The 27,744-nt window shown below is 33.0% G+C and overlaps 1 protein-coding gene across 5 annotated transcripts in view; it reads right to left on the reverse strand.

Moving 5' to 3' along the window:
• VPS13A (vacuolar protein sorting 13 homolog A) overlaps nt 1–27,744 on the reverse strand; it is a 252,521-nt gene that overhangs the window by 12,386 nt on the left and 212,391 nt on the right. For 2 of the 5 annotated variants that reach the window (XM_087444443.1, XM_004439626.3), the window contains exons 68-70: nt 19,920–20,034; nt 2,756–2,841; nt 130–253 (exon numbers count right to left, since the gene is read on the reverse strand). In XM_087444443.1, the coding sequence (XP_087300569.1) occupies nt 130–253; nt 2,756–2,841; nt 19,920–20,034 (325 nt within the window). The other 3 variants (XM_087444444.1, XM_087444446.1, XM_004439628.3) reach the window with 3 other exon arrangements.

Raw genomic sequence — 27,744 nt, forward strand, 5'->3', positions numbered from 1 at the left:
GTATAAAGGAAAACCATATGAAGACAAAGCAACATCTATAAAAGAGATGGAAACGTTACAAAAGGAAAGAGGACTATTTCAGTGCATTATTTTCAATTCCCAGTTTTCAAAAAAATCTCTTCAATATACCTTTGCTTCAATGCGCAATCTCCTTCCATGAACAATGAATGGCTCTTTGGTAAACTCATCAAAACTATACTGCCATTCACACGTAAGCTGTCCAAATGTTCCTTTGGTTACAAACAATACACCACTGGGGGAAAAAAAACAGAATCCACTTTAAAAGACTGAGGCACTTAAATCCAATAATATAATAATAACAGGATACACATTCTTTGCAAGTGCAAATAGAACATTCACCAAGAGAAACTATATTCTGGGTCATAAAAAATCTTAATGAATTTAAAAGAACTGATATCATACAAAGTATGTTCTCACATCATAATGAAATTAAACTAGAAACCAGTAACAGAAAGATAAGAATATTTCCAAATGCTTGGCAATTAACAAACTTCTAAATAATCCATGGGTCAAAGAATCTCAAAGGAGTTAGAAAATATGGAACTGAATGGGAATGAAAACACAACATAACAAAATTTGTGAGATGCAGCTAAAGCAATGCTTACTGGGAAATTTATAACACAACATACTTATGTTAGAAAAAATGAAGTACTTATAAAGTCAAATATATAAGGCACTTTATAAGAAATAGGAAAGATTTACAGAATCAATTAACCAATATTTGGGGGAACTTTCACATAATTAATGCTTTAGAATAAATGATTTTATTACTAAGGCTCCATGTAATACATTGACCAACCTACATCAGACAGATGTCTTTTAAATTAATTCTTGTTTCTTCCCCATTTTGAGGGAAGAAACCAAGAAATGAAAATGCATTGGTTATAATAATTCTATTTAATCCTTCCTTCAAAGGCCTTTCTCCCCTAATTCTTCCTTCTGGTTTAAACATCAACTGTAGATGCAACCAGAGGTTTAAGTAACAGATACTGTAAGTTAAGGGAGTGAATTAAAGAAAAAGCTGGCTCCTGGTTGGAATGGAAGAGAAAGCTAATCAGGATTTACATCTCTCACCTCAATCTTCTGTCTCTGATCCCCTCCTTCACCAATCCTGGAGTATAGGGGCTGTTGGAACAAACCTACTCGCCCTCCAGTACATCTTCAACCATGTGAAGAATCAAAGGCTAATCTTGTAGCAGCTACCTAGTACTCCCTCTCCTGATTCAAAGATCCTTTCTCCTCAAATCCGAAACTTGGATGAAAAGCAAATTCTAAGTATAAATGTCACCTTTCCATCAACTACAACTAACTCACTAACCTTACTCTGTCAAGGTTTATGTGACCTCATTTAAAGAGCTCTACTATGTTGAGAAGGTAATTTTAAAAATGCTGCAAGATTTTGTAAACTAATAAACTTTGTAACTGACCCGTTTAACTCTAATAAATCACGCTTCCTGTAGTCAATGGGGGAGAGGGTTAATAAAAACATGATTGAAAATTGCTATGATCAAAAATGACTGCTGAAGCATTGTCTGTAATAATAAAGTTTAGAAACAACTTAGATGTAAATGCCAGGCAGTCACTTACAAATTAAGAAAGGTCTCCATATGCTGACATGGAATAATCTTCAAGATATAGATCTTAAATAAAAAATTAAAACAAAGTACAGAATGGTATGTACATCAGATTCCCATTTACATTCAAATACATATGTGTGTATGCTCATATAGGCACAAACTATTTCAAGAAGGATACAAAGGAAACAAGTAACAGTAGTTGCTTCTGGGAAGGGGAAAAGAGGGACTAGTATCTGGAATGGAATGAAGACTGACTTTAACATGTATACATTCTAATACTGTGTGAGTTTTCTATTTTGTGCTACTTTTTAAATAAGAGAATTAAGACAGTGCTGTACATTTTAGTCTCAAATTATTAGGATTAAAAACATTAAAACTGACTGCTAAGTTCAGTAGTCAACTTGAACTAACAAGATGCTTATAGTTCTTGTCATAAGCATGTGATAATAATAGTGAACAAAACCACGTAGGTTTATTGACCACTCCTTTCTATTTAGCCGTAACCTCTCTCCCTCAGCCACATTTTCACTTTCTGCCATCCAGAAATCTCCATCCTAATACTAAATTTGCTCCTTCTTTTCCTCAGTTTAACAATAACGACTCCTGCAAAAACTTGCCCCTCTGAGGCGCCACTATGTATTTTTGCTTGTACCCCTCCACTGTCTACAGGTCTGTTTGAGGATTTGGCTGTGGTTGAGAGTAACCACATAATAACTGACCCATCTCCAATGGTCTATCTACTTATGTGAGTGAATCTCTATGTATTCTAATGAATAGATACCACCAGAAGACCAGTGACTTCTGGGGTAACCTGAAATTGTATACTTTTTCAGAGAAGGGAAAGGAATGGTATTGGCCAACCCTTGAGAGGATAGTTTTATAGGAATTTCTGTATCGGTCCGAATTGGTTGAAACAAATAATAAATTAATTTATAGTTATGTTTGTGCATGGCTATGCATTTATCTATATGCACGTACAAAGCTAAACATAAATTTATGTGAGGTTTTAAGTACGAGGTTTGTAGAGCAAGAGGACCAGAGTTAGCAGGAATCAGTGTGACTATCTGGAATAAAAGTTGAATAACAGTTGCTTCACTTCATGAGTGGCTGTCAGTTAACCTTTTATCAAATTATATTAGAAAAAGAAAGAAAGTTACCTTTTGGTTATCATTAACATATCTGTTTTATTGATCATGACATGGGTAAAATATTTATATTTTGCAAATCTTCCATTTTCCATGACCTAAAAAAAAGTGAGAGTCAGAAAATCAATAATATTCCTACTCTAATGCAAGTAGTGCCTTACCATCCTCTAAATACCATTTCTCAATGGGGGCAAATCATTAACATACTTATCCAGCAAGTATATTTTCAGAAAATTGAATATTCACAAAATCATTGCTGCTTCCTTTTCAAAAGCACCTATTTGCACTGCTTTATTCAAGATAATTCAATTGCAGCTATACCAATCTTTAATGCCAGATTTTTGGAATATATTGCTATTATCTTACAAAGTTTAAATTGAACCTATTAAACTATGACATTCATTTTATCTTGGAAAATACATTATTATTTGATCACATCTTACAAAAACACAGGTAAACACCAATGCATTCAGTCATGTGTCACTTGACTGGGATACGGTCTCAGAAACGTATCCTTAGGTGATTTCGTCATTGTGCAAACTTCATAAGAGTTTACTTACACAAACCTAGATGGTATAGCCTACTACACACCTAGGCTACATGGTACTAATCTTATGGGACCACCGTTGTATATGAAGTCTGTCGTTGACCGAAACATCATTATGCAGCACATAACTGTATTTAAACATATGTATTAATTAGCTTCCACCTTGCCTCTTCCTTAGAATTTCCCTATCTGCCTTACAAACGTGATATTCTTTGCAAATCTCACAACTCACTCAAAAATACAGAGCAGAGGGGCCGGCCCGGTGGCGCAAGTGGTTAAGTGCGCGCATTCTGCTGTGGTGGCCCGGGTTCGCCGGTTTGGATCCCGGGCACGCACCGACGCACTGCTTGTCAAGCCATGCTGTGGCGGCGTCCCATATAAAGTGGAGGAAGATGGGCATGGATGTTAGCCCAGGGCCAGTCTTCCTCAGCAAAAAGAGGAGGATTGGCAAATGTTAGCTCAGGGCCAATCTTCCTCACCAAAAAAAAAAAAAAAAAAAGGGGCAGAGTATTTCTGGACAACAAGGGAACACCAGGACCCAATTAGCCTATGAAACAACCTTAAGTTTATTTTCAAGACTGTTGAAACAGTATATATGACATTGTCAACAATTCTTTGTCCCAGATTATATAAAGATAATTATATAAACAAAATACACTTATTTTTAATTCTATTCTAAATACCATTTGCTCTGAAGATGGAGTTACTTTGGCTATTTAAAATATACAGTAGGCTAGACTACCATTTTTTTAAAGACAAGCAATAAGATCCCTCAAGAAGAGGTATGGTAAGAATTTAGCCAAAATGTTACAACTCTTGAAGAAATTCCAAAGAGAATACAAAGATTTTAGAAAGTTGTGTTCCCTGAGGCTACATCAAAAAACTAAAATTATTTAGCTTAAAAGTAAGCTAACAAGTGACTTCATAATAATCTTGGTAGAGAAGGCTGATACAATAGTCTTCATTTTTATTGGAGACAGAAGTTAAAAAAAAACTACAATAGCAGGATGAGGCATACAGATTAACTGCATGAAAGAATTTTCTAACTTCAAAGATTATAATTTTTGAGGAAAGTGTATCTTTACTATTTACTATAGTAGGTAGGGCAAGTAAATACAAATTCCTTGAATTACAAATGAAAAAGGGACAGAACCACAGATTCAGAAGAAATTAATAAGTATTATTAGATAATTTGTAAATTATGCAAATACTTGAATAACTAGGTGAAATGGGTCATGTTTTAAGAAAATATAAATTATTAAGAGAAAGAAGTATCAAATATTGGAGAGGAAGAGCAGAAATTATTTGCAGATGATAGTATATCTGGAAAATCCAAGTACATCAAACCCAGTAACTTTATTTTATAAACACAATAATCAATCTGAAAAATGAAGGAAAATTATCCTGTTTACAATGGTAATAAAAAAGATAAATATTTACACATAAGTTTAACAACATGCAGAACTTATGTGGTAAAAGCTGTAACACACTATTGAGGGGAATAACAGAAAAATTTGAAAATGGAAATTCATGTCTTATTCTTGGATAGAAAAACTCATTACAATAAAGATGTTATCCCCTCCTCCCAATTTATATATATATATACACACACACACTCAATGTGATCCCAAGATTGTGTTTGTGAGCTTGTTTTGGGGAGGGGAAGAATTGATTTAAAAAAATTATACTAAAATTTTTCTAGGAAAAAAGTGATAATATCCACTAAATTATGAAAGGAGAATGAGAACTACCGTAGCAGGCATAAATACAATTTATAAGTTGCAGTACTGAAACAGTTTGGTACTGGTGGAAGTTACATAAAGACATATCAATAGAAAGAATACAGATTCCAGAAACCGACCAAAATGCACATAGGACTTTATAAAATCAAGACAGCATTTCAAATTACTAGGCAAAAGCAAGTATTATCAAATAAATGGTGTTTCAAGTGACTTGCTGGCTAAAGCTGGATCCCTACTTTTCTGTTTATACCAAATTAATTTCACATGGATCACTGATTAAAGTATACAACATGAAACTACAGAGGGACTAGAAAAAATAACATTTTAATAATCTTAGAGTGAGGGGCCGGCTCTCAGGCTTAGCGGTTAAGTGCGCGCGGTCCGCTACTGGTGGCCTGGGCTCAGATCCCAGGAGCGCACCGACGCACCGCTTCTCCGGCCATGCTGAGGCCGCGTCCCACATACAGCAACTAGAAGGATGTGCAGCTACGACATACAACTATCTACTGGGGCTTTGGGGAAAAAAAGGAGGAGGATTGGCAATAGATGTTAGCTCAGAGCTGGTTCTCAGCAAAAAGAGGAGGATTGCCATGGATGTTAGCTCAGGCCTGATCTTCCTCATCAAAAAAAAAAATAATAATAATAATAATCTTAGAGTGAAAAAGACAAATATAAAACACAAAGTTCATAAAACAACGTAAAAAAATTGATAAGAACATGGAAATTAAACACTACTGAATGGCAAAACAATAAGCAAAGAAACAGAAATAAAGTAAATTAACACAAAAATCAAAGGATAAATTGAGCAAGTATTTGTCAATAGAGATACAGAGCTAATTTCATAACGCAGAGAATTCTTGGAATATGAATAAACTAAGAGAAGAAAAATGAGCAAATAGGAAAACGCGTGAAGTTTACGAATAGGTAGTTCAGCAAAACACAAACAAAATCTGACCAACAAACATATAAGAAAATGTTCAACTTAACTCAAAATCAAGGAAATCTGAATCAATTTAATGTACCCTTGGAGTCAGCAATTCTATTGCTAGAATTTATCTTATGAAAATGTATACCAAGATATACATATAAGAATCTTCATGATAATATTGTGGTAAAAGCAAAAAAACTAAACGCTTATTAACAAGGGACTGTTTAAATAAATTATAGTATAGCCATACAAGGGGACATTATGCAGTCATGAAAAAGAAAAAGACAGATGTGTGTACCGATATAGAAAGAAGTGTAAGATATATTAAATGAAAAGAAATTAAATTACTGAGAATGAATGGGGGCAGAAAAAAGCAGAAACATACACGTATGCTTCTTTATATAGGCACAGGAAACTTCTGGAAGGGTTGGTGGTAACATACCAATCTCTTAATAGCACTTATCTCTGGGTCTGGGAAGGGTAATAGTTGGGGGGGAAGTGAAGCTTTTATTTTTAACTTTACATCCTATTATTTCAATTTTGTGGTATCTGAAAAGAAATAAGCTGCCTCATTAATAGATCAGGACCTTCAAATAACTTAAAAGCTCTGCTTCAACTCTAAGCACCTGGCTTTTATTTCTATCTTATGTTAAGTTTGGGCATTGCAGTTGAGCCTGCCTCTCATCACTTTCCACTTTTCAGACACAACTTAAATCAAATCTAACATGTGCATATAAGCAATTAAACCAATTTCAATAGTCACATAGCAGCTGGTATAAATAAAAGCTAAAAAAATCCAAAAAAAGTCACTCATGCAATGTTTTCTGAAGTTCATCAACAACTTAGATGCAACACTCGAAAGATGAATGGACATTATGGCCACAGCAGTCTACTTTGAAACATACAATAAACTGTATTCTTTATTATTAGAATGGATATATTTGAATAAACATCAAAGATAACTCCTTACACAGCAAAATTTTGCTGGTCAGTTTCCATTACAAATATGTGAATACAGAATAAGAACAGCATTATAATAGCAGAAGCTAAAACTTGGGAACTAAATCCCAGAGAAGCATGGGAGAGAATGTGATAGCTTATCAGCCACCATCTTCCATCATGCTGTAAAGAGTCTACAAATATCATGCCTTTGGTCACAATTTCCTGCCTAATTATTTGACTTTATAAATTCCCTATATATGAAGCTATATACATCATTATATATTATTTTAGGGAAAAAACCCCAGCATTTTAGACCTGAAGGAATGTTATTGTTCATCCAAACCAATCTCTTCCTTTAACACATGAAGAAATCAAGGATCAGTAAGTGTCTTATCCATCTAATTTTCACAACAACCTTGTGTAATTAGGCAAGATTACAGTTAAGTCACTTGATTGGGGTCATACTATCAGTTGCACAACTGGGCTCAAAAAAGTGGTTTCTTCACTTCTAATTCTAGTGCTTTTCACTATACCTTGATGTCTCCTCTTATGGTGTCAGTCACACATTTCCCCAGGATATCTCAAAAATATCTTCAATATCCCTGGATACCGAATGTTCCTGAGGCAGGCTGCTAAAGCAGTTCAGGCTGGCTGATTTTTTTTTAGGTTAACAGGGTGTAAATAGTTTAGTGTTAATATCCTACCATCCTCCATCCCAAACAGATGTTAGGTATTAATGTTTCTACTAAAATAACTTGAGATGCCCTTTAAAATAAATGAAGGGGGGTTGGCCCAGTGGCGCAAGCGGTTAAGTGCACGCGCTCCTCTGCGGCGGCCTGGGGTTTGCCGGTGCGCACCAATGCACTGCCTGTCAAGCCATGCTGTGGCACCCCATATAAAGTGGAGGAAGATGGGCATGGATGTTAGCCCAGGGCCAGCCTTCCTCAACAAAAAGAGGAGAATTGGCAGACGCTAGCTCAGGGCCGATCCTTCTCAAAAATAAATAAATAAATAAATACAGAACTAGCAAAACCAGGGCTAGAAGTCACTATGTAGAGCCTTTTGCATAAAGACCAAGATTTGGATGAAATATCAAATGATCTGAAGTATCAAGTACAATAGCCAGTAATTTAGACATGAAAGTCTCATTTAACACGCTATAGTGCTAAGGAAAAACAATTTTTGCCTTATTAAATTACCTATCATTGAGAACTTTCTTAAAGAAATAAACAGAGAAAGACAAAGGAAACTGCATTCATTACATATAATTATCAGAATTTGTAGATAACAATTGAAATGTATGGTTATTGGTAAAAGGGTCCCTTTTGTAGTAGAAAAAATGAGTATGTACACTTTAGTTTATTAGATATAATAAATCTAAACCAAATTGATCACAAACTGAAAAACACACAGAAAGAAGGAACTTGAAAGATAGTGATGTTAGGGTTACCCTCTACTAATATCCATATTTCCTGCCAGATAAATTCCAATACTTTAGAAAAAGAACATAAGCTAGAAACTAAAGTAATACAGAAAAACACTGCTCTCAAATCATCCAAATGCTATGAAGTAGCAGAGTTCCAAAATAGAAATATTTCTGAAAAAACAAAGCAAAATATGAAAAGACAGATATTAGGAATAAATCAGTAATATGGTAGGCTTTAAATCCTGAACAATATAAAGTGCTAATATTTATGGGAAATATATTTTAAAAAATTGGATAAAGGGTAAGAACACATAGTTCAGCAAGAAACAAAAAATCTGATCAATATCTGTCTCTTTTGGATGAGTCTAATAGAGGTACAAATGAATTTTTTTTAAAAGATAGCAACATGGGGGATAAAAGGAAAATGAAATTCTTCTAGATGAAAGATAGAGTAAGAATGCTATCAAGAAAGAAAATCTACTTGACAACAAATAAATGGTTTATAGATTGGTTAATCTGAATAGTCAGCAGATGATGGGGAAAGAGGAAAGGTATATGAACAGATTATACTGAAAAATTAAGCTTACTTTTAAAAACAACAAAATTCAGGCAGGGAATCATAAATTAAAATGGTAAATGCTCTATTTTTCAATTATTTAAGAAGTAAATAAATAGACAAGTTGTTCAAAACAATCTTATCTTTAGAGAAAAATGTAGTCAATAAGCGTAACTTCCTTAGAGTTATCTGAGTAAAGATTAGGAATAAAAAATGTTTTACTAATTCACTTCAAATATGAGGGATTTGAGGGCCATGACCAGGAAAAACAAGGCATTCAACCAAGCTTCATAATCAAATATAGTAGAAATTCATTACCTCAAAGCTCAGCGATTTCATACAATAGAATAAATGTAAACAAGAGTGAACAAGTGACATTTAGCTTATTCCATGAGGCAAGCTGGTTCCAAAAAAAAAAAAAAAAAAAAAAATCAAATCTCATGGACTGTCATCAAATCTGAAGAGGAATTAGCCCTTACTTAATCCCCATACCTCTGTCTCCTCCCATGCTAATGAGCTATTTTGATTGTCAGCCAAAGTATTAACTATGCTGACAGCTTAGATAAAGCAGGAAAGCTGAGCATAACCCTGTGACATAAAATCAAATAAAAGAAACTATTACCTTAAGACATGTGAATTGTCATCAAATGGTTCAACTAAAACAGTCTGGAAAAAGAACAGAATTATGCTCATAACATAATTATGTGCATTGACAACAGCAGACCATTAATTAACCTACCTAATACGTTCTAGAAGAAGGGCAAGAGAGATAGGTCAGAAATAATGTAAGTGGACAGTTACAAGAGTCTCTCTAATGCATTTCCAGCAGAACCTCTATTGAGCAACACTTACTGACCCATGATAATATATATACTTGAAAACAACCATAACATTTCTTTTAAAATATTGTATAATTCAGAACAGTTCAAATTACTACGGTTTTATCGTTTTTATTGCTTACCAATTAGTGTGTGGAAACTGTCATGGTATTTTAACTAAAATATTCTATTAACCTTGAGAGGAAAAAGAAGGATAAGATTTAATGATGCTTTTATCTTGGCAAAAAGAACACAAATGAGGAATAAAGAATTTATATAATGATGACCAAGAACCAGTATCAACTGGTATTCATGTGGAAAAATGAAAATACAATGAGTTCTTATTAGACATTGTACTAATAATCATATATATTACTTCACTTGTTTTAATCCTAGCAACACCACCAAGGGACTGTTCTCTTGGTGTTATGTACTAACACCAAGGCACTGTTAAGTACTACAATTATCTCCCCTTTATAGTCTAGAAACTGAAGTCAGAAAAGCATAATAAAAGATTATAAAGCTAATAAAAGGAAAAGCTAATAAAAGGAAAAGGCTGGAAAGTGAACTCAAGTTTACTTGGTTCTAGAATCCAGCCCCTGGGCCATAGGGTATTGCTGCACTTCAGATAATTTTTATTGTCAAAATGAGTTAGCACAGAAGAACTATATGTATTCCAGTAGATGCATGGGATTCCATTTTAACAGCTCACTGGAATATGGATTCAGATATCCCACCAACTGTAGTACGTTTCTTGCAATGCTTCAATTTCATGTAATACTTGGGGATCATTATCTCTTTGCAAGACTGGAAATATCTTATGTGTCTTTTGATTCCTGCAGTTCCTTAGAGTGTTGCATGTGGCAGCTAGTCAACAAACAAGAATGAGACTGCAAAGATCCAACATTACAGGCTGGCCTCTAACATGGCATGTATTTTATTCTCAATCACCAGAATAATAAAGATCACTACAATTATAAGATCATGAGAGATGAGCAGGAAACTTGACTACTCTCTTCAGGGCTGTAACCTTTAGATCTAGAAGAATGTCTAATACACAGCTAATAGGAGTTTAACAAATACTTGTATAAACAATAGATACATGGCATTACATTTTTTCTTTGTATTCATATAAACTATGCTACCAAATCATTCAGCAAAAATTCATTTATACATATATAATTACACATTTACTCTTTTGACAATTTAAAAATTCAAAGTAACCTGGCAATTTATTCTAGAAAGGTTAACTTTACATGAAATATCCAGCCTCCCAGACTTGTATTCCAACACTGCAGCTCGATGGGATCTCTAAAACAACCTCAGACTCAAAGTACCACAAAATGTCTAAATGTACATTTCTCCACACTGCTTCCCATGGAGTACTTTACAGTGGTAAATTTTCACTGAAAAATTGGCATTACAGTTCATTAGAGTCATCATCAGAAGTAACTAAGATATCAATTTCATTTGAATTTATAACTAAAGACTCTTAACTGACAAATAAAAGTATACATGGTGCTTCCTTTCAAAGATCACATTAAATTTTTGTTTTTAGATGAATGAAAGTAGCCTCCAATCTGATTTTGTATGAAAATGAATTGTTTCATTTGGCAAGAGAACATCCTTTCTCTCATAGGACATTTGACTGTTAAAAAAAACAGACTTTTCATAACTTATATACTAAAGTCTCCTAACAACACTATTGCTAGAGCACCTACTAAAAAAAACGTGAATGAGCTATACTAAGCTCAATTAATGTTGAGAATCTCTATGCTGTCCAAAGTAACGAGGTGAAGTTATAAGGTAGAGCTCTAACACATCAGTAGAGAAGTCGTGGGTGAGTCCCAGGTTACAATTTAGCACCTTTAGCTAAATAAAGGCTAAAGACTTTCTAAACTAATATCTACTATAGACTTTTAGCTCTATTTGCATCCTTGGTAAGAAGAGAGTAAGACTCTTGAACCTACCTGAGCTTAACATTTAGGGATTTCTTTTAAAGTTAAGTGTATTACATTTTAATACTATTTATCCTTCCTTAATATATTTACAAATTTAAGGGATGCAATGATGACAAACTTTTGAAAAAGATTTAGCAGTCAAATCAGTCTCATTCAAGGTACTGGATTAGAAAAGAGAATTTAAAAATTCATTTAATACTTGAGACAGAGAAAACTGGAACCTCCCTTAAGTGTAACCATCACCTCCAGAAAAAGATATGATTTCAAAGACTCATTCAAAAAGTATTTTTACGTAATATTGGAAAGTTCTAAATGGGGTGAATTACTCTATTGGTCCAAAAAAAAGTTAGTGGGACTTACTACTACATGTTCAAAAGTATAGGCCTTCAAAAATGATATGCCAAAGGCTCTCCAAGAGATTTGTGCTAAACTAATAAATGAGGTGTGAGAATTATATACAAGTTGGATAGGTAATATCCTTTTCCATAGGATCTACTTTATCTGAGATGCTAGGAACTCTAATTTGTCTGGATAACAGAATTTGGCTCTCTTCAGTTTTCTCATCCCATTCAGAAGAATGCTTCTGGAGAGGAAGAGTTACAAAATGAAGAGTGAAATCCAATAAGCCTTTGTCTAGCTCTTGTCCACTTACTCAAAATTTCAGATGAAGCCAGGAAGAGTGTTCGGCACTACTCTGGTGATCTGACTGCCTATGATAAGCCCTTTCTTCCAGATCAGTTGTAATTCTCCTCATGAAGTAAAGTGAAAGACCACGTCGGCTGAAGGCAGTTATCTTCCAATTGCTACTAAGGCAGTTTTTGAAGCTAATTAAAAACATCTGTAATTTCTGAAAGAAAAGAAACATACAACAAACAAAAACAGCCTCCCTTCTCCAACAACTTACATAATGGCAACTGTGATATCTTTGTAAGAGATTTATGAGATTCAAAGACAACACAGATAAAATTGAAAAATATTTGAAATGGTTAAGAATATACTACCCCCGTTGGACAACCTGGCTGTCAATATTCACAGACAATGAAAGACACAAGAATTATACATACACACACACACACACACACGCATTTTAAGAGGAGAAGATTTATTTAAGAGGTACAAATTTTTTAAAAAGGTAGAGTTAAAAGGTAGAAATATGTTCAGTCAAAAAGAAAACGCTTCTACGGCAGCTATAAAAATAAAGAAAAGGTTCTGCTGGCTATTTATGTATTCCAGAAATAAAGACCAGGTTTCCCACATTGGGGATTATTCTATGAATGAGTTACCTTTTTAATCTTTAGAAGTTAATAAATCTGTTTATAAAAACATAATAAAATAAAAAATACAAAACAGAAATTTTTATATTTGGATCATAACCACACGAACAAAAAACTTAAAAGGAACATATAAATGGTGGGGAGACAGAATAATTTTTTTGTTCTCTATAGTTTCCTAACTTTTCTTTACTGAGCATATATTACTTTAACAATGCAGAAAATAATCTACTTTAATTTTTAAAATTTTCATCCCTCTTGTAAAATACTAAAATTGTAGATTGAGAATCAATGTTAACTAAATGATTCACAAGAGAGATTTAGCTTTTTCCATGGAAGTGCGGGTCTCTAATTTTTTTAATTCATAGAAATCCTAAGTTTTATTGAATACATTCAGAAAATCTTTGTAGACATATGCAGTTAACAGGTTATTGATAAACGGTAACTTATAGTAGAAAAACATAGCATGTCCAATTAAGAAGAATTATATATACTTAGCTAAATCTCTGACTATGGTGATTATTTGTTTTTAAAAAACACAAATAATGACTATAATATTTTAAATGCTCAAATATTTAAGCATCTCTAGGATCTAGAGGAATGGCACAATGCAACTTACTAGATATCTGTTACCGTTTCACTGCTTAGAATATGTATATGCAATGAAGAAGGTTACGTTAAAAACCAATTTTAAAAATTGTTAAACATTTATTTTAAAGCTGATATTTGGAGGTACACTGTTGCTATATATATTAGTCGATATGGAATAACTGCTAAATAAATTTATCACACTGATTGAGGGATAATTATGGATATGAAAATGGTCTACCACATTAAAACAAACCAAACCATAAACCCCTATATATGAAAATCATAAACTATTCTAATTAGCTCCTTAACACAGACCTATTGAAATCATGTGTTTTATTATTCTTTGATTCAGGACTTTCTGTAATGTTTTGTCTAGTATTGATTGTACTCACTGCACTTCATGAATTCAAACATTCATCCACTGAAATTAAAGATTAATTTAATGATCTAAACATTTTTAATTGATCTCCATTTATCCCAAAGGTGCAAGGATAAAATAAATAAAATCTACAGTCTTTTTCCATAATCATCATCATTAATATTTGATCTAAATGAATAATCTGTGCATCTTATTTAGATCCCATAGGACCTTTAATAGTTCTGGACTATTATAATAAATTTTATAAATTTGCAAGTAAATCTATAAAATAAAAAACAGAGGATTGAACGTGCAGTAGAAAAGCACTCAGTAACAGTTGGGGTGGTCGCTTCTGGTCTTCCTCCCATCACTATAGGAAAGTATAATGCAAAATTTCACCACAGGGCTTAAATCAGACAAACTACTATAGTAGCTACTATAGCAGTCATCATTCTAGTGTATATGACCTCGGGATGTTAATACAATAGCATATATTTCATGTTTAACACTAATGTCCTAGTCACAGATCTACAATGGTTCCATCTGTAAATTTTATTAACATAACCTTAAAATTAACACTCAACACTGCATCAATGATATGTGGTTTGAACAATTAGAAAAGGTAAAATTTATAAAATCCTGATTATTTTTAAATACAGAAACAAAGTGAAATTTATTCTGACCTCCCTTTCCATAAGGAATATTGCAAGTTAGCAATAATATTCTGGACTTACATTTGTTATATCTATAATCCACTGTGAACACTAATTAATTTCATTTACAGGCTCTTATAAACTTAGATTATTTACTCATGGTGATAGGTGTCCAGAATTTCTGGACTTTTATAAATTTTTCTTCTTGCCAGATTTCAATATGTTACTCAAGTGTCAAGCAGACACAAAGGAAAATAAAGAATGAGTAATTACTCCCTTAGAGAAGAGAGAAGAACACTCCCTCCCTTTTTCTACACATAAGCAATGAACAGGTAGAAATTTGGAATATAAATAAAGTTAAAGGACAGAAAAGGTATGGTATTACATAATTAATCTTTCAAACACAGTTTCTCACTAGACTTTCTTATTAGGTGGATACTTCTACTTTTAAAGTTCTAATTCATTATAAAGCCACTAATAAACAAACAAAAGAACTGTTCGTCTCATTAAAATCCCAAAGTTGATCTTATTTTCTATACATTTCATGAGGAATAAGAAGCTATTTTTGTCCAGGTCCTACATCTCCATGAATTTTAAATTTAAAAATTTTTATATAATAAAAGCACATAACATTTTTTTAAAAACCGGAAAAATACCTGTGGTCAAAAAAGCTTCAAAAGATTATTTCACCGTGGTAGGAAAACAGAAACAGAAAGAACAAGGGCCGATTATACTGTTAAACAACATATTTCTAAGGGCTAAAAACTTAAGAATGATGAATTCATAAGATCACATGAACAAAGTTTACTAGTTACTAGAATATTGTTTTAAATCTTTTTACTGTTCAAGAGATTTTAAATAAATGTAATCCTACCTCCAATTTTCTTTTCATTAAAATGGTAAATCACGGCTGAAATATCCACAACTTTTTCCAGATAAATTCTTAAGAACCTTTATGAAACCAGTACTGTAAAATTAAGTGTCACAGACCAACCACAGGAAACTCAGTAAATGTCTTGCAAACAAGTAGTTTTAGCATTTTCCCTTTTAGAAAGGCCTTGTGCCTAGCAAAGGTGGAATATAACAAGTCAATGAAGACATTTCCAGACCCTTCCTTCCTCAGGCATACACAACACATGACAAGAGGCTCTGTTCTTTCTAGCTTCTAGAAGAAGCAGCAGGCTTGGTCTGATTTTGGCCAAGGGTGAGAGAACAGTGGGTACATGACAAATACAAATTGTATCTGATAACCAGTAATGACTATTTTAGTGATCACTGTTTTCATTTATTTAATTACTCCAAAAAGATAAGAATACTATTATGATGAAAATAATAATTAAATTCTTTGATATTTACATATTTCTTAGTCCTAGTATACAAGACCTTGATTTGAATTTAATCTGAATGAATGCTGGGCAGGTACAAATTTCAAAAGAGCTGGGAATTTTTTAGTTTCCTTTTTTTTGTAAGATCAATAAAAATTTAAAATAATCATTTTCTAAAAAATAAAGAACAATGATTTAACAGAAATAAAATCTTGACAAACTTAAGAATTAGAAGAGACTCAGAAATCATGGGCTGAATCAATAAACCAAAAGCTGAACAATTAAGGCTATTATTTACTACAATCTAATATAAACTCAATATAAGAAAAGTGCTTAACATAAATCAAGGTAAATGTTCCTTTGTTGATCAAAAAGCGCAGCAGTCATAAGGGATTAAACATCAGACTATAATATTCACTTTTTAGAGAGTTTTTTTTGGTACATCTCATATACTAGAGAAATAGAAAAAGACAGTTTCATCTAAGTTGAAATTAAAAAAAACCTTCAGTACACAAAACATAAAACAGATTTGCTCATGTATCTTTCAGAGACATAGATAGCATTTTCCCAATATTACTAAGAAAAAATATACATAATTATGCTTACTATAAAATTCTTTTAATGTCCTCAATTAATTCATAACATTTTATAATAGGGATATAGCATATGGATATGTAAGTTAATAAGTGAATATATTGACTGTAAAACCAACTTTGTTCATTGTTTCACAAAAACATACATATATACAATGAAATAAAAAGTAAACCAAAGAAAAGAACATTTTTTTCATTCTCAGACTATAAATTATTTCACTATCTAACCTTCCATGACAAATCGTGAATGTTCCTTATTACAGTAGTTCAACCTATATGATTTTGGAATAGAACAACAAATTAATAGTGCTTCAAGTTATATAAGTTTATTATTATTAAAAGAAATTTGACAAAAAAACTTTTAAAATGCTAAATAAATATAAAATATTGACTGGATATTACTATTCTTTTTCTTTTTTTTTACACAATAGCATTACATTATAGCCCAGAAAATTTACAGAGAACATTAAAAATGGCATTTTGCTAACAAATAAGCAGATAATTTAAAATAAAACTAGTGAATAGTAAAAAAATATTTAAGCCTAACTTCAAATCATAAAGACAAACTGTATTACAAAGCTACAAAATATATACAAGCAAATGCTATAATATATGGTATGCTCTACTTTGTAAAATATATTTTTCTGTGCTTAAATAATGCAATTATTTTGCTTTTTGAAAATGTGTAGAAAAACATTTTAAAAGGAAAAAGTATTTTAACTCCCTAAAAATGGACATATGGGCATTATGGTAGCAGTCATACAAAACACGTTGAGGAAACATTCCAAATAAAATGACAAAGAACATACGAATTTTAACATTTCATATCTGACTAATTATCATCATCATAATCATCATCACTACTGCTACTGTGAGTCATAATCCACTCCCTGTAGACCTGAATTTTCTGTAAGCATGGTAAAAAAAAAAAAAAAAAAAGCACAAAGGTTAGTTAAGTATGGTAAATTGCTTGGAAAACATATAAAATTATGAAATGTTCAAGGAGTCAGAAGAATTTTGAAGCAGACTTTTCAGCTCTGAGGAGGGCAGTAACTATGGATATAATGTTCCATAACTTAATAGACCTAAGACTAAACTTAACTGGTTGGCACACTTAATGTATAAAATATTTTGATGATACCAGTAAGGGTATTCTGTGAATATATTAGAATTATTATTCTATTTCTCTAGTAGGCAACTCTGACTACTAGAAAGGATTATAAAAATGTGCTGCTTTCTAGAAAGAAAAGGACACAATGAAAGAGTGTATTTTATATTTAATTATTATATATGGGCATATATAATTTAGTGAACACAGAGTACCTTTTTTAGAAAACTAGAAATAAAAGGAGAAATATTTGCAAGTTTTCTAAGGGCATCAGGGTTAAATCACTTAGATTAAATCTAGGTGGATGAGATTTTAAATTCTGTTTATATGTCATCTACTTCATTTCCACAGTACTGATATTTGTAGATTTTAAAGTGCTTGCTAATAATACAGAAGAGTTTTGATTCAAAAAAGCACCACTACCACCAAAGCAACAACTCACTGCTTACATCTGTAAGAGAATAATGCTAACCACAAACATCCTAAGGCATCCGATGAATTCCCATAGGTATTCCGGCTAACACTGTGTTTAATGCTCTTGCTGAAAAACAAGTAATGGCTGACAAGATAGTGTGAGTTTTTAGTTATTTACATAGCTCTTTTAGTAATTAGTGCTAAGACTGGCCTACGGAAAATAATATGCATCTTTAAAAATACACGGTCAAAAGTCATGACCTTTGAATCCCAACGTTTAAAGCTTCAGAAAATAAAAAGGAAGGTGTAGAATAAATTTACTTGTCACTGAAATTTACTTGTTACTTGAAACATCAATCATGAGAAATTTCTGATAACTCATGGCTTTCTTACTTATTATAATCTGTTCCCTAATAATGAGGATGTATTTCTAAAACTCTCCTCACTATTCATTCTTACTTCCTACTAAGTTTGTTACAACAGTCTCTCAAGAAATATTTTTAGTTTTCTAAAAGATGATTTAATCACTATTCAGTCTGGTAAAATATTAGCAACATGTTAATTGTGTTCTAATAAGGAAAGGCAGGTACTGAGCAGAAATATATGTTCAAGTGTATTAACCATAGGTGACTTCTGAACATTTTCATCTTCCAAAGAATAATATGCTGTCACTGTAGAGACTGTAAAACATGCCCTTTAGAGCACAACCTCTCACTAGATGGCCAGCTCTATCCCAATATGTAACTATTTTGATGCTTTAAAAATATTTTAAATACAATGTAAACTCACTTTACTAAATATTGCACATTAACTCAATGGTTATGTTTTACTACATTAGATGGAAGTACATTTTATGCAAAATCATATATTTTGCATGTAGTGGGAAAAATATTAAAGTTTTAAATCTTTACCCTGATCTCTCTAGACATGACAATATTTAAAATATCAAGGCTATAAAGGAAGGATCATATCCCCACAGTTTATTATTACCATGAATATTTTCAAGTCTATACAACATAATCACTCTTTGTTTGTCTTCAAACAAATGATTTAATTTAGTATTCCACATCTAAACACAGAAACGACTTTAAATCAGTATAACCTATTATGGTGTAAGTTACCTACACCATAATCCAGATTTTACAAAGTCCAAGATACAAAGTAAGAAAGTTGTCTAAACAGATAAAATATTCTACTTCAAGTTTTCTATTGTTCCGAAAGCCAATTTTCCTTACTAAAAGATGTTGGCTTTCATGTGAACTGCTTATCAAATTCCACAAGGTTTTAAACAGACTACACAAGCATAAAGCAGGAAGAGGGTCATGGTCATTTGAGCATCTTCAAAAGGAAAACATAAGAACTCAAGAATTTGCAATAGCAGTGGTCCTGATATTTTTCCTTACCCATGCCTAATTGGACATGAGGGTTATATCTGGTAAAAAAGCTACTAGCGGTTTGATAAACACAAATGGTCTAATTGGCTAAACAAGTACCACCAATTATGAGGGTACAAAAGGCACAATGGCTTTTAATAAATTGAGCAAATCCAGTACACAACTAAGAAGAGCCTATAAAAAGATCAGATTCACTAAAAATCCTATACAAAAAGTTACCGATACAAAAGCTTTCCTTTGTATTCAAAATACTGAAACAGCTGTACGTAGTCTATAAATTTTAAGGCTAAAATCTACTGCTGGCTTTCACTTGCCAAGTCATGCATTAACTGTTTTCATATCAAACTTTCTGATGCCTGTAAAAAAGAAAAAAAATCTTATAGTAAATAAATGTACATAAAACCTAAGTAAATATAAGACACTTATAAATGGAATTAAGCAAAAGAAATAAAAGCCCAAATAATCTAATATATATTTAAAGCATTATATAGCTACTTTTTAAAAAGCTAACTTGATTAATCTTAATTTATAAGATATTTCTTCACCGACCTGTAACATTTGATTTCCAGTACCATCCCTCAACCTGTACGGTCTGATAACTCCATCTTCATTAAAGAATCGAGGGGGTCGGAGACTCTCTACTTCATCAGAAGTCTCTGTAGCTCTAGGGGGGAAAATATAACTTGACTTTAAAAATTATGCAAAAACTCATAAGTAACTTTAAAATGCAACTACTAAAAAGGATCTTCTTTAGGATAAAATAAGACTATTACCTCACTACTCTACACAAATAAGTTCTCTAGAAAAAGCAGAACTGTAAAGAAGTTTGTTTATAGATTCTCTTGGAGTTTCTTTGTAGACAATAACCAGAGAATCAGCAAATGATGAGTACCGCTTTTTTCTTTTACAATGTAAGACCTTTAATTTCTTTTTCTTTTCTTACTATAGTCATGCGTCACTTAACAACAGGGATATGTTCTGCAAAATGCATTGTTAGGCAATTTCGTTCCTGTGTGATCATCACAGAGTGTACTTACACAAACCTAGATGGTATAGCCTACTACACATCTAGCCTCTGTGGTATTAATCTTATGGGACCACCGTTGTCTACGTACTCCATTGTTGACCAAAACGTTCTTATGCAGCGCATGACTACGTACTATCTAGTTCCTCCAGGACAATGCTAAATACAGGAGAGGACTGCAGGCATCCCTGTCTCATTCCTAACTTTAAAGGGAAAGCTGTTAAGAGTTCTCCATGAAGTACAGATATTAGGAATGTTTTTGTTTTGTGTTTTAAAAGCAGCTTTTGTCAAGCCAAGGAAGTTCATTTCTACTCTTACTCTGCTTATTATAGTTGTTTTTCTGTTATTGTTTCTGAAAATCATGGATGGGCAATGAATTTTAAATAAGGTTTTCCTGGTCATTGCTGTAATCATATGGTTTATCTCAAATCTATTAATGCTATAAATCTTATATTACATGGTTTTCTCACATTCAAATAACCTCATATTCTTACTTGGGCTTGATATATTTTGTTTCAAACTCACATATACACTGCTGAATTTGGTACTGTAATATTTTATTTAACATTTTCGACTATATGGACCTACATGAGGATGGTCAATTTATTTGTTCATTCATTCAACAAATATTCACACATTCAACAAATATTAATTACGAGCTTACACATAATATAATCACATATACAGACACACACATATACATAAACTCTCCAATTAAAAGTAGAAGTTGGAAGAACGGATAAAAAAATATGATCCAACTATATGCTGTCCACGAGAGACCCAATTTAGAGTCAAAGACACAAATAAGTTGAAAGTAAAAGGATGATAAAAGATATACCATGTAAACAGTAACCAAAAGAGAGCTGGAATGGCTATACTAACATCAGGAAAAATTAGACTTCAAACAAAAAATTCTTATTAGACACAAGGAAGGACATTTTAAAATGAGAAAAGGATACAAAAAATTGTATTTTACAATGTATCAAGAAAATATAAAAACTATAAACATGTAAGTACTTAACAACAGAGCCCCCAAATACACAAAGCAAAACCTGACAGAATTGAAAAGAGAAAAAGACAATTCAACAACAATAGTTATTTCAATACTCAACTTTCAATTATGGATACCAAGTAGACAGAAGATCAGCAAGGAAATAAAAGACTTCAACAACACTATAACCCAATTAGACTTAAAAACACCTATAGAACACTCAATTCCAACAACAGCAAACTACATATTCTTCTCAAGTGCACACAGAACATTCTTTAAGACAGACTATATATTAGGCCATAAAACACATCTTAATAAACATAAAAGTATTGAAACATACAAAGTATGTTATCTGAGCACACAGAATAAATTTAGAGATCTATAAGAGAAGGAAATTTGGGAAATTGACAAATTTGTGGAAATTAAACAGCAGAAGCCTAAATAACTGAAGGTCAAAGAAAAAAATCACAAAGCAAAGTAACTATTTTGAGGTGAATGAAAACAAAAACGCAACATACTAAAACTTATGGAATGTAGTGAAGACAGTGCTAAGAGGTAAATTTACAGCTGTGAACACCTAACATTAAAAAAGAAGAAAGATCCCAAATCAATAATCCACCTTTATAGCTTGAGAAACTAGAAAAATAAAAGCAAACTAAACCCAAAGCTAGCAGAAGGGAGGAAATAATAAAGATTAGAGCAGAGAAAAATGAAATAGAAAACAGAAAAACAAGGGAGGGAATCAGTGAAACAAAAAATTGGTTCTTTGAGAAAGTCAACAAAAATGACAAACCATTAGCTAGACTGACAAAGAAAAGAAGACTTAAACTGACAGAAGAAATAGACAAACTGATTAAACCTATATCAAATAAATAGACTGAAACAGAAACAAAAAAACTTACCAGAGATAAAAGTCAAATAGAGATGGCTTTGCTAGTGAATTTTACCAAAGCTTTAAAGAAAAAATAACACCAATCCTCCACAAATTCTTCCAAAGAAAACGAGAGGAGGGAATACTTCCTATATCATTCTATGAGGACAGTATTACTCTGATACCAAAACTAGACAAAGATACCACAAGAAGAGAAAACTACAGACCAATGTCCCTTATGAATATATACACAAAAATCCTCAATAAAATACCAGCAAACTGAATCCAGCAGCACATAACAAGGATTACACACCCTGACCAACTGGGATTTATCTCAGGTATGTAATGTTGGTTCAACATATGAAAATCAATGTAATATAGCATATTAATAAAACAAAGGAAAAAACAAACACTATCATCTTTAACACAGAAAATCCAGCATGCTTTCCTGATGAAGGCACTGAACAAACTCGGAACAGAAGGGAACTTCTTCAATGTGAGAAAAGATACCTACAAAAAAACCATAGCTTACACAGTACCTAATGATGAAAGACTGAAAGTCTTCCCCTAAAATCAGGAGCAAGACAGGCATGTCTGCTCTTGGTATTTCTATTTAACATTGTACTAGAAGTTTTAACCAAGGCAATGACGCAAGAAAAAACAAACCAACCAAAAGACATCCAAATTGGAAAGGAAGAAGTAAAACTATCTTTGTTTTCTGATGACATGATCTTATATATAGGAAACCCTAAAAAATCCACAAAACAACTATTAGAGCTAATAAACGAGTTTGGTAAGGTTGCAGAATACAAGGTCAATATACAAAAACTAGTTTTATTTCTATACACTAGCAATACACAATCCAAAAATGAAATTAAAAACATTCCATTCCAGCACCAAAAATAATAAAATACCTAGGAATGAATTTAAGAAAAGAAAACACACACATCGAAAACTACAAAACATCACTGGAAGAAATTAAAGACCGAAATAAATGGAAAGATCCATTTTCATAGATTGGGAGACTTAATATTGTTAAGATGGTAATAATCTCCAAATTGATATACAGATTCCATGCAATCCCTATCAAAATTCCAGCTTTTTTGCAGAAATTGACAAACTGATCCTAAAATTCTTACAAAAATTCAAGTGACTCAGAGACTACGTACACAATCAAGAAAGACAGTCAGAGGACTCACACTTCCTGATTTCAAAACTTACTACAAAGGTACAGTAATAAAAACAACGTGTTACTGGCATAAGGATAGACATATAGATCAATGGAACAGAAGTGAGAGCCCACAAATAAATTTACGGTCAATTGATTTTGGAAAAGGGTGCCAAGACCACTGAACAGGGGAAAATACAGTCTTTTCAACAAATGGTGCTGAGACAACTAGATACGTACACACAAAAGAATAAATTTGGACCCAACCTCATTTCATATCCAAAAATTAACCAAAATGGATCAAAGACCTGAACTTAAGGGCTAAAACTCTAACTCAGCTAGAAGAAAACATAGGTGTAAATCTTCATGACCTTGGCTTAGGTAATGCTTTCTTAGATATGAAACCAAAAGCACAAACAACCAAAGAAGATATAGATAAATTAGACTTCATCAAAAGATACTAGGCAAGAAAACTAAAAGACAATACACAAATAGGGAAAATGGGATCTAGTTTCCAGAATATATAAGGAACTCTTACAACTCAATAAATAGACACCAACCCAAGGAAAAAATGTAAAAGGATCTCAACAGACATTTCTCCAGAGAAGATATACAAATGGCCAATAAGCACACGAAAAAATGCTGAGCATCATTAGTCATTACAAAATGCAAATCAAAACCACAATGATATATCACTTCACATCCAATAGGTTAGCTATTAAACAAAAAAACAAAATGGAAAATAACTAGTGTTAGAGAGGATGTGGAGAAATTGGAAACTTCTACATTGCTAGTGGGGATAAATAGCACAACTATTGTGGAAAACAGTTTGGCAATTCTTCAAAAAGTTAAACACAGTTACCAGTTACCATACCGACCCAGCAATTCTACTTCTAAATATAAACCCAAGAGAACTGAAAACATATGTCTACACAAAAACTTCTACATGAATGTTCTTAGCAGCACTGTTCTTAAGAGTCAAAAAGTGGAAACAACCTAAATATTCATCAGCTAATGAATCAGATAACCAAAGGCAGTATATCCATATAATAGAATATTATTTAGCCATACAAAGGAATGAAGCCCTCATGTATAATACAATATGGATGAACCTTGAAAACATTATAATGCTAAGTGAAAGAATCCAGCCACATCCAGAATGTGCAAATCCACAGAGACAGAAAGTAGAATAGTGGTTGCTGATGGCTGACAGGAGGGTGAAATGGTGAGTGACTGCTGACAAACATAGGGTTTCTTTTTGGGGTGATGAAAATGTTCTGGAATTAGATAGAGGTGATGGTTGCAAAACTTTGTGAATACACTAAAAATTACTGAAATGTACACTTTAAAATGGTGATTTTTTTAACAGTATGTGAATTATATCTCAATTTTAAATAGACTACATTAAGGTGTTTAAAGCAGCATTATAGATTACAGGGATAAATGGGAGGGTGATAGATGTGGTTATAAAAGGGCAACATGAGATATTTTTGTGGTGCTGGCACTGTTTACTATCTCAACTGTGGTGGTCGATGTAAAAACATACAAAAATGCTAAAACTGTAGGAAATTAGTGCACACACAAGCAAATGAGTACAAACTGAGGAAATCTGAATAAAATTGGTGGATTGTATCATGTCAATATCCTGTGTGATATTGTTAGAGTTTTGCAAAATGTTACTACTGTGGAAACTGGGCAAAGTACATGTAGTGGTCTAAATGGTGGTTCCCAAGGATATCAGGCTCACATCCTTGGAACCTTTGAATGTTATTTTATATGGTAAAGTCTACATGGATATGATTAACTTAAGGATTCTGAGATGAGGTGATAATCATGGATTATCTGAGTGGGCCCTATATGCTACCACCAGTGTTCTCATGAGAGGCAGAGGGAGATTAGGCACACAGAGGAGAAGGTAACATGAACATGAAGGCAGAGATTGGAGTGATGCGGCCACAAACCAAGAAATGCCTGCAGCAACCAGAAGCTGGAAGAGGCAAGGCGCAAATTCTTTCCTCCAGAAGGAGTGCAGACCTGCTGACACCTTAATGTCTGACTTTTGGCCTCCAGAGCTGTGAGAGAACAAATTTCTCTTGTTTAAGCCATCAAGTTTGTGGTAATGTTACAGAAGCCATAGGAAACATAATACATGTATAAGGGATCTCTCTGCATTATTTCCTACAACTGCATGTGACTCTACAATGATCTCAAGGTGAAAAAAAAAGACTGCCACATGTCAAGCAGTATTCTAAATGCCGTGGAAACAGACAAGAGTCACTGCATTCATAAAACTTACATTCTAGCAGGAAAGACAAATAAAAAGGTAAAATACATAGTGTATAAATAGTGATGAGAGCTAAAGAGAAAAAAAATAAAGGAGGGAAGACAGATACGAAGTATCTGGGCAGGGGTAGCGGATAAATTGAAATTTTAGGGTGGCCATGCAAGGCCTCACCGAGAAGATAATTATTGAATAAAGGAAGTGACCATGCTGATAACAGGGCGAAGAGCATTCTAAGGAGAGGGATTGCAAAGATAAGGAGTGGGGAACAATTGCTGTGTTGTAAGTTCCACATCTGATTTTCAAATCAAACTTATAATACTCTCACACAGATGAAGGAGAGGGAGTTCTCTTTTCTCTTAAACAACAGTATAAGCTAGGATTGTCTGTTTCTTGGCTTTTGGAGCATCACTTTCTCAATTATCCCCCATATGTTAATGGCCATTCCTTTTCAGTCTCTTTTCCTGGGTCATCTTTATTTCCCCAACTTCTAAGTGTTAGTGTGCCTGAGGGCCAAGTCCTTGGTACTCTTTTTTCTCTCTTTTCCATTCTCTTTCCCTAGGTGATCTCATCCAATCTCTTTTACTGGCTTTAAACACCGTATTATAGGCTCAAAAATCTCTAATTTTTAACTGTAGCTTGCACCCTTCTCTTGAACATCAGACTCCTATACTCAACAACTACTTGATGTCTCCATTTGGACATCCAAGGGATAGTTTAAGTTTAATATATTCAAAACAAAACTTCTAATTCCCTCTTTTCCTAAAAGTAATGACAATCCCATCCTTTCAGATGTTCAGACAAAAACTTTAGAATTGCCCTTGATGAACTCTTTCTTTCATATGCCACATCCAATTTATTAACTAATCCTGTTGTTACTGCCTTCAAAAGACATGCAGAACATGACTCTTTCTTACAACCTCTAGCCTATACTGGTCTAATCATTTCTCATACGGATCACTGCAAAAGCCTTTTAAGTGTTCCCCTGTTTCTGCCCTGGTCCCCCTGTGGTTTATTCTCAATATAGCATCCACCTTACATCATTCTTCTTGTTCAAAACCTTCCAATAGCTTCTTATCTTACTTAAGAAAAAGCTCAAGTCCTTACAGTGGCTTACCAAGCCCTATATGATCTGATCCCCTGCTCCTTCTCTGATAGCATCTTTTCCAACTTTCTCCTTTGCTCACTCTACTCCAGGTACACTGGGCTTGCTGCTCCTCAAACAGGCCATGCATACTCCTGCATCAGGTCTTTTACTTGCTGTTCCTACTGCCTAGGGTATTCTTCTCACATGGCTCACTCCCTTACTTCCTTCACGTCTCTCCACAATTTTAATCTTACCAGTGAAGCTTCTCTGAACATCTTATATATAAAACAGTAACCTTCCTCCCCACCACTTTAGATCTCTTTATGAACTTTTACTATACTTTATTTTTCTTCATAGCATTTTTCACCATTTAGTACATCATATATTTATCAGTTCACTTATTTTCATCTATTACTCTCCCACTAGATTGTAAGCTGTATGAGGACAGGAACTTTGCCACTTGTGTTCATTTCTGGTTCCTTAAGTGAGTAAAACAGTGTCTAGGCATATAAGAAGCTCCCTAAAATGTGCTGAATCGATAAATATTTGTGTGTGTGTATTGGATCAAACTTGTTAACTGTGTTCAAATCATTTATTTACTTACTTTTATTTTGTCTTCCTGATCTATCAAGTATTGAGAGAAATGTTAAATTCTTCCACCATTATTGAAGATTTGGCAAGTTCCTGTAATTTTATCAATTTTTGCTTTATAAAGATTGAGGCTATTGTGAACTGACGACAAGTTCAAAATTGTTATTACTTTCTTGGTTAATTGTTCTTTTTATCATTAGCTAATTATTTTATTTACCTGAAATAATTTTTTTTTTTGTCTTCAAGTCTGTTTCATCTAATGTTATGCAGCAATCGTCTTTAGTATATATAGTATATATGTATATATATGTGTGCATGTGTATATATAACAAATCGTATATCCTCTTCAGAAATGATATTA

This window comes from Ceratotherium simum, chromosome 20 (assembly GCF_057802395.1).
Source record: "Ceratotherium simum simum isolate JZ-2026a chromosome 20, ASM5780239v1, whole genome shotgun sequence".
NCBI classification, from domain to species: Eukaryota; Metazoa; Chordata; class Mammalia; order Perissodactyla; family Rhinocerotidae; genus Ceratotherium; species Ceratotherium simum.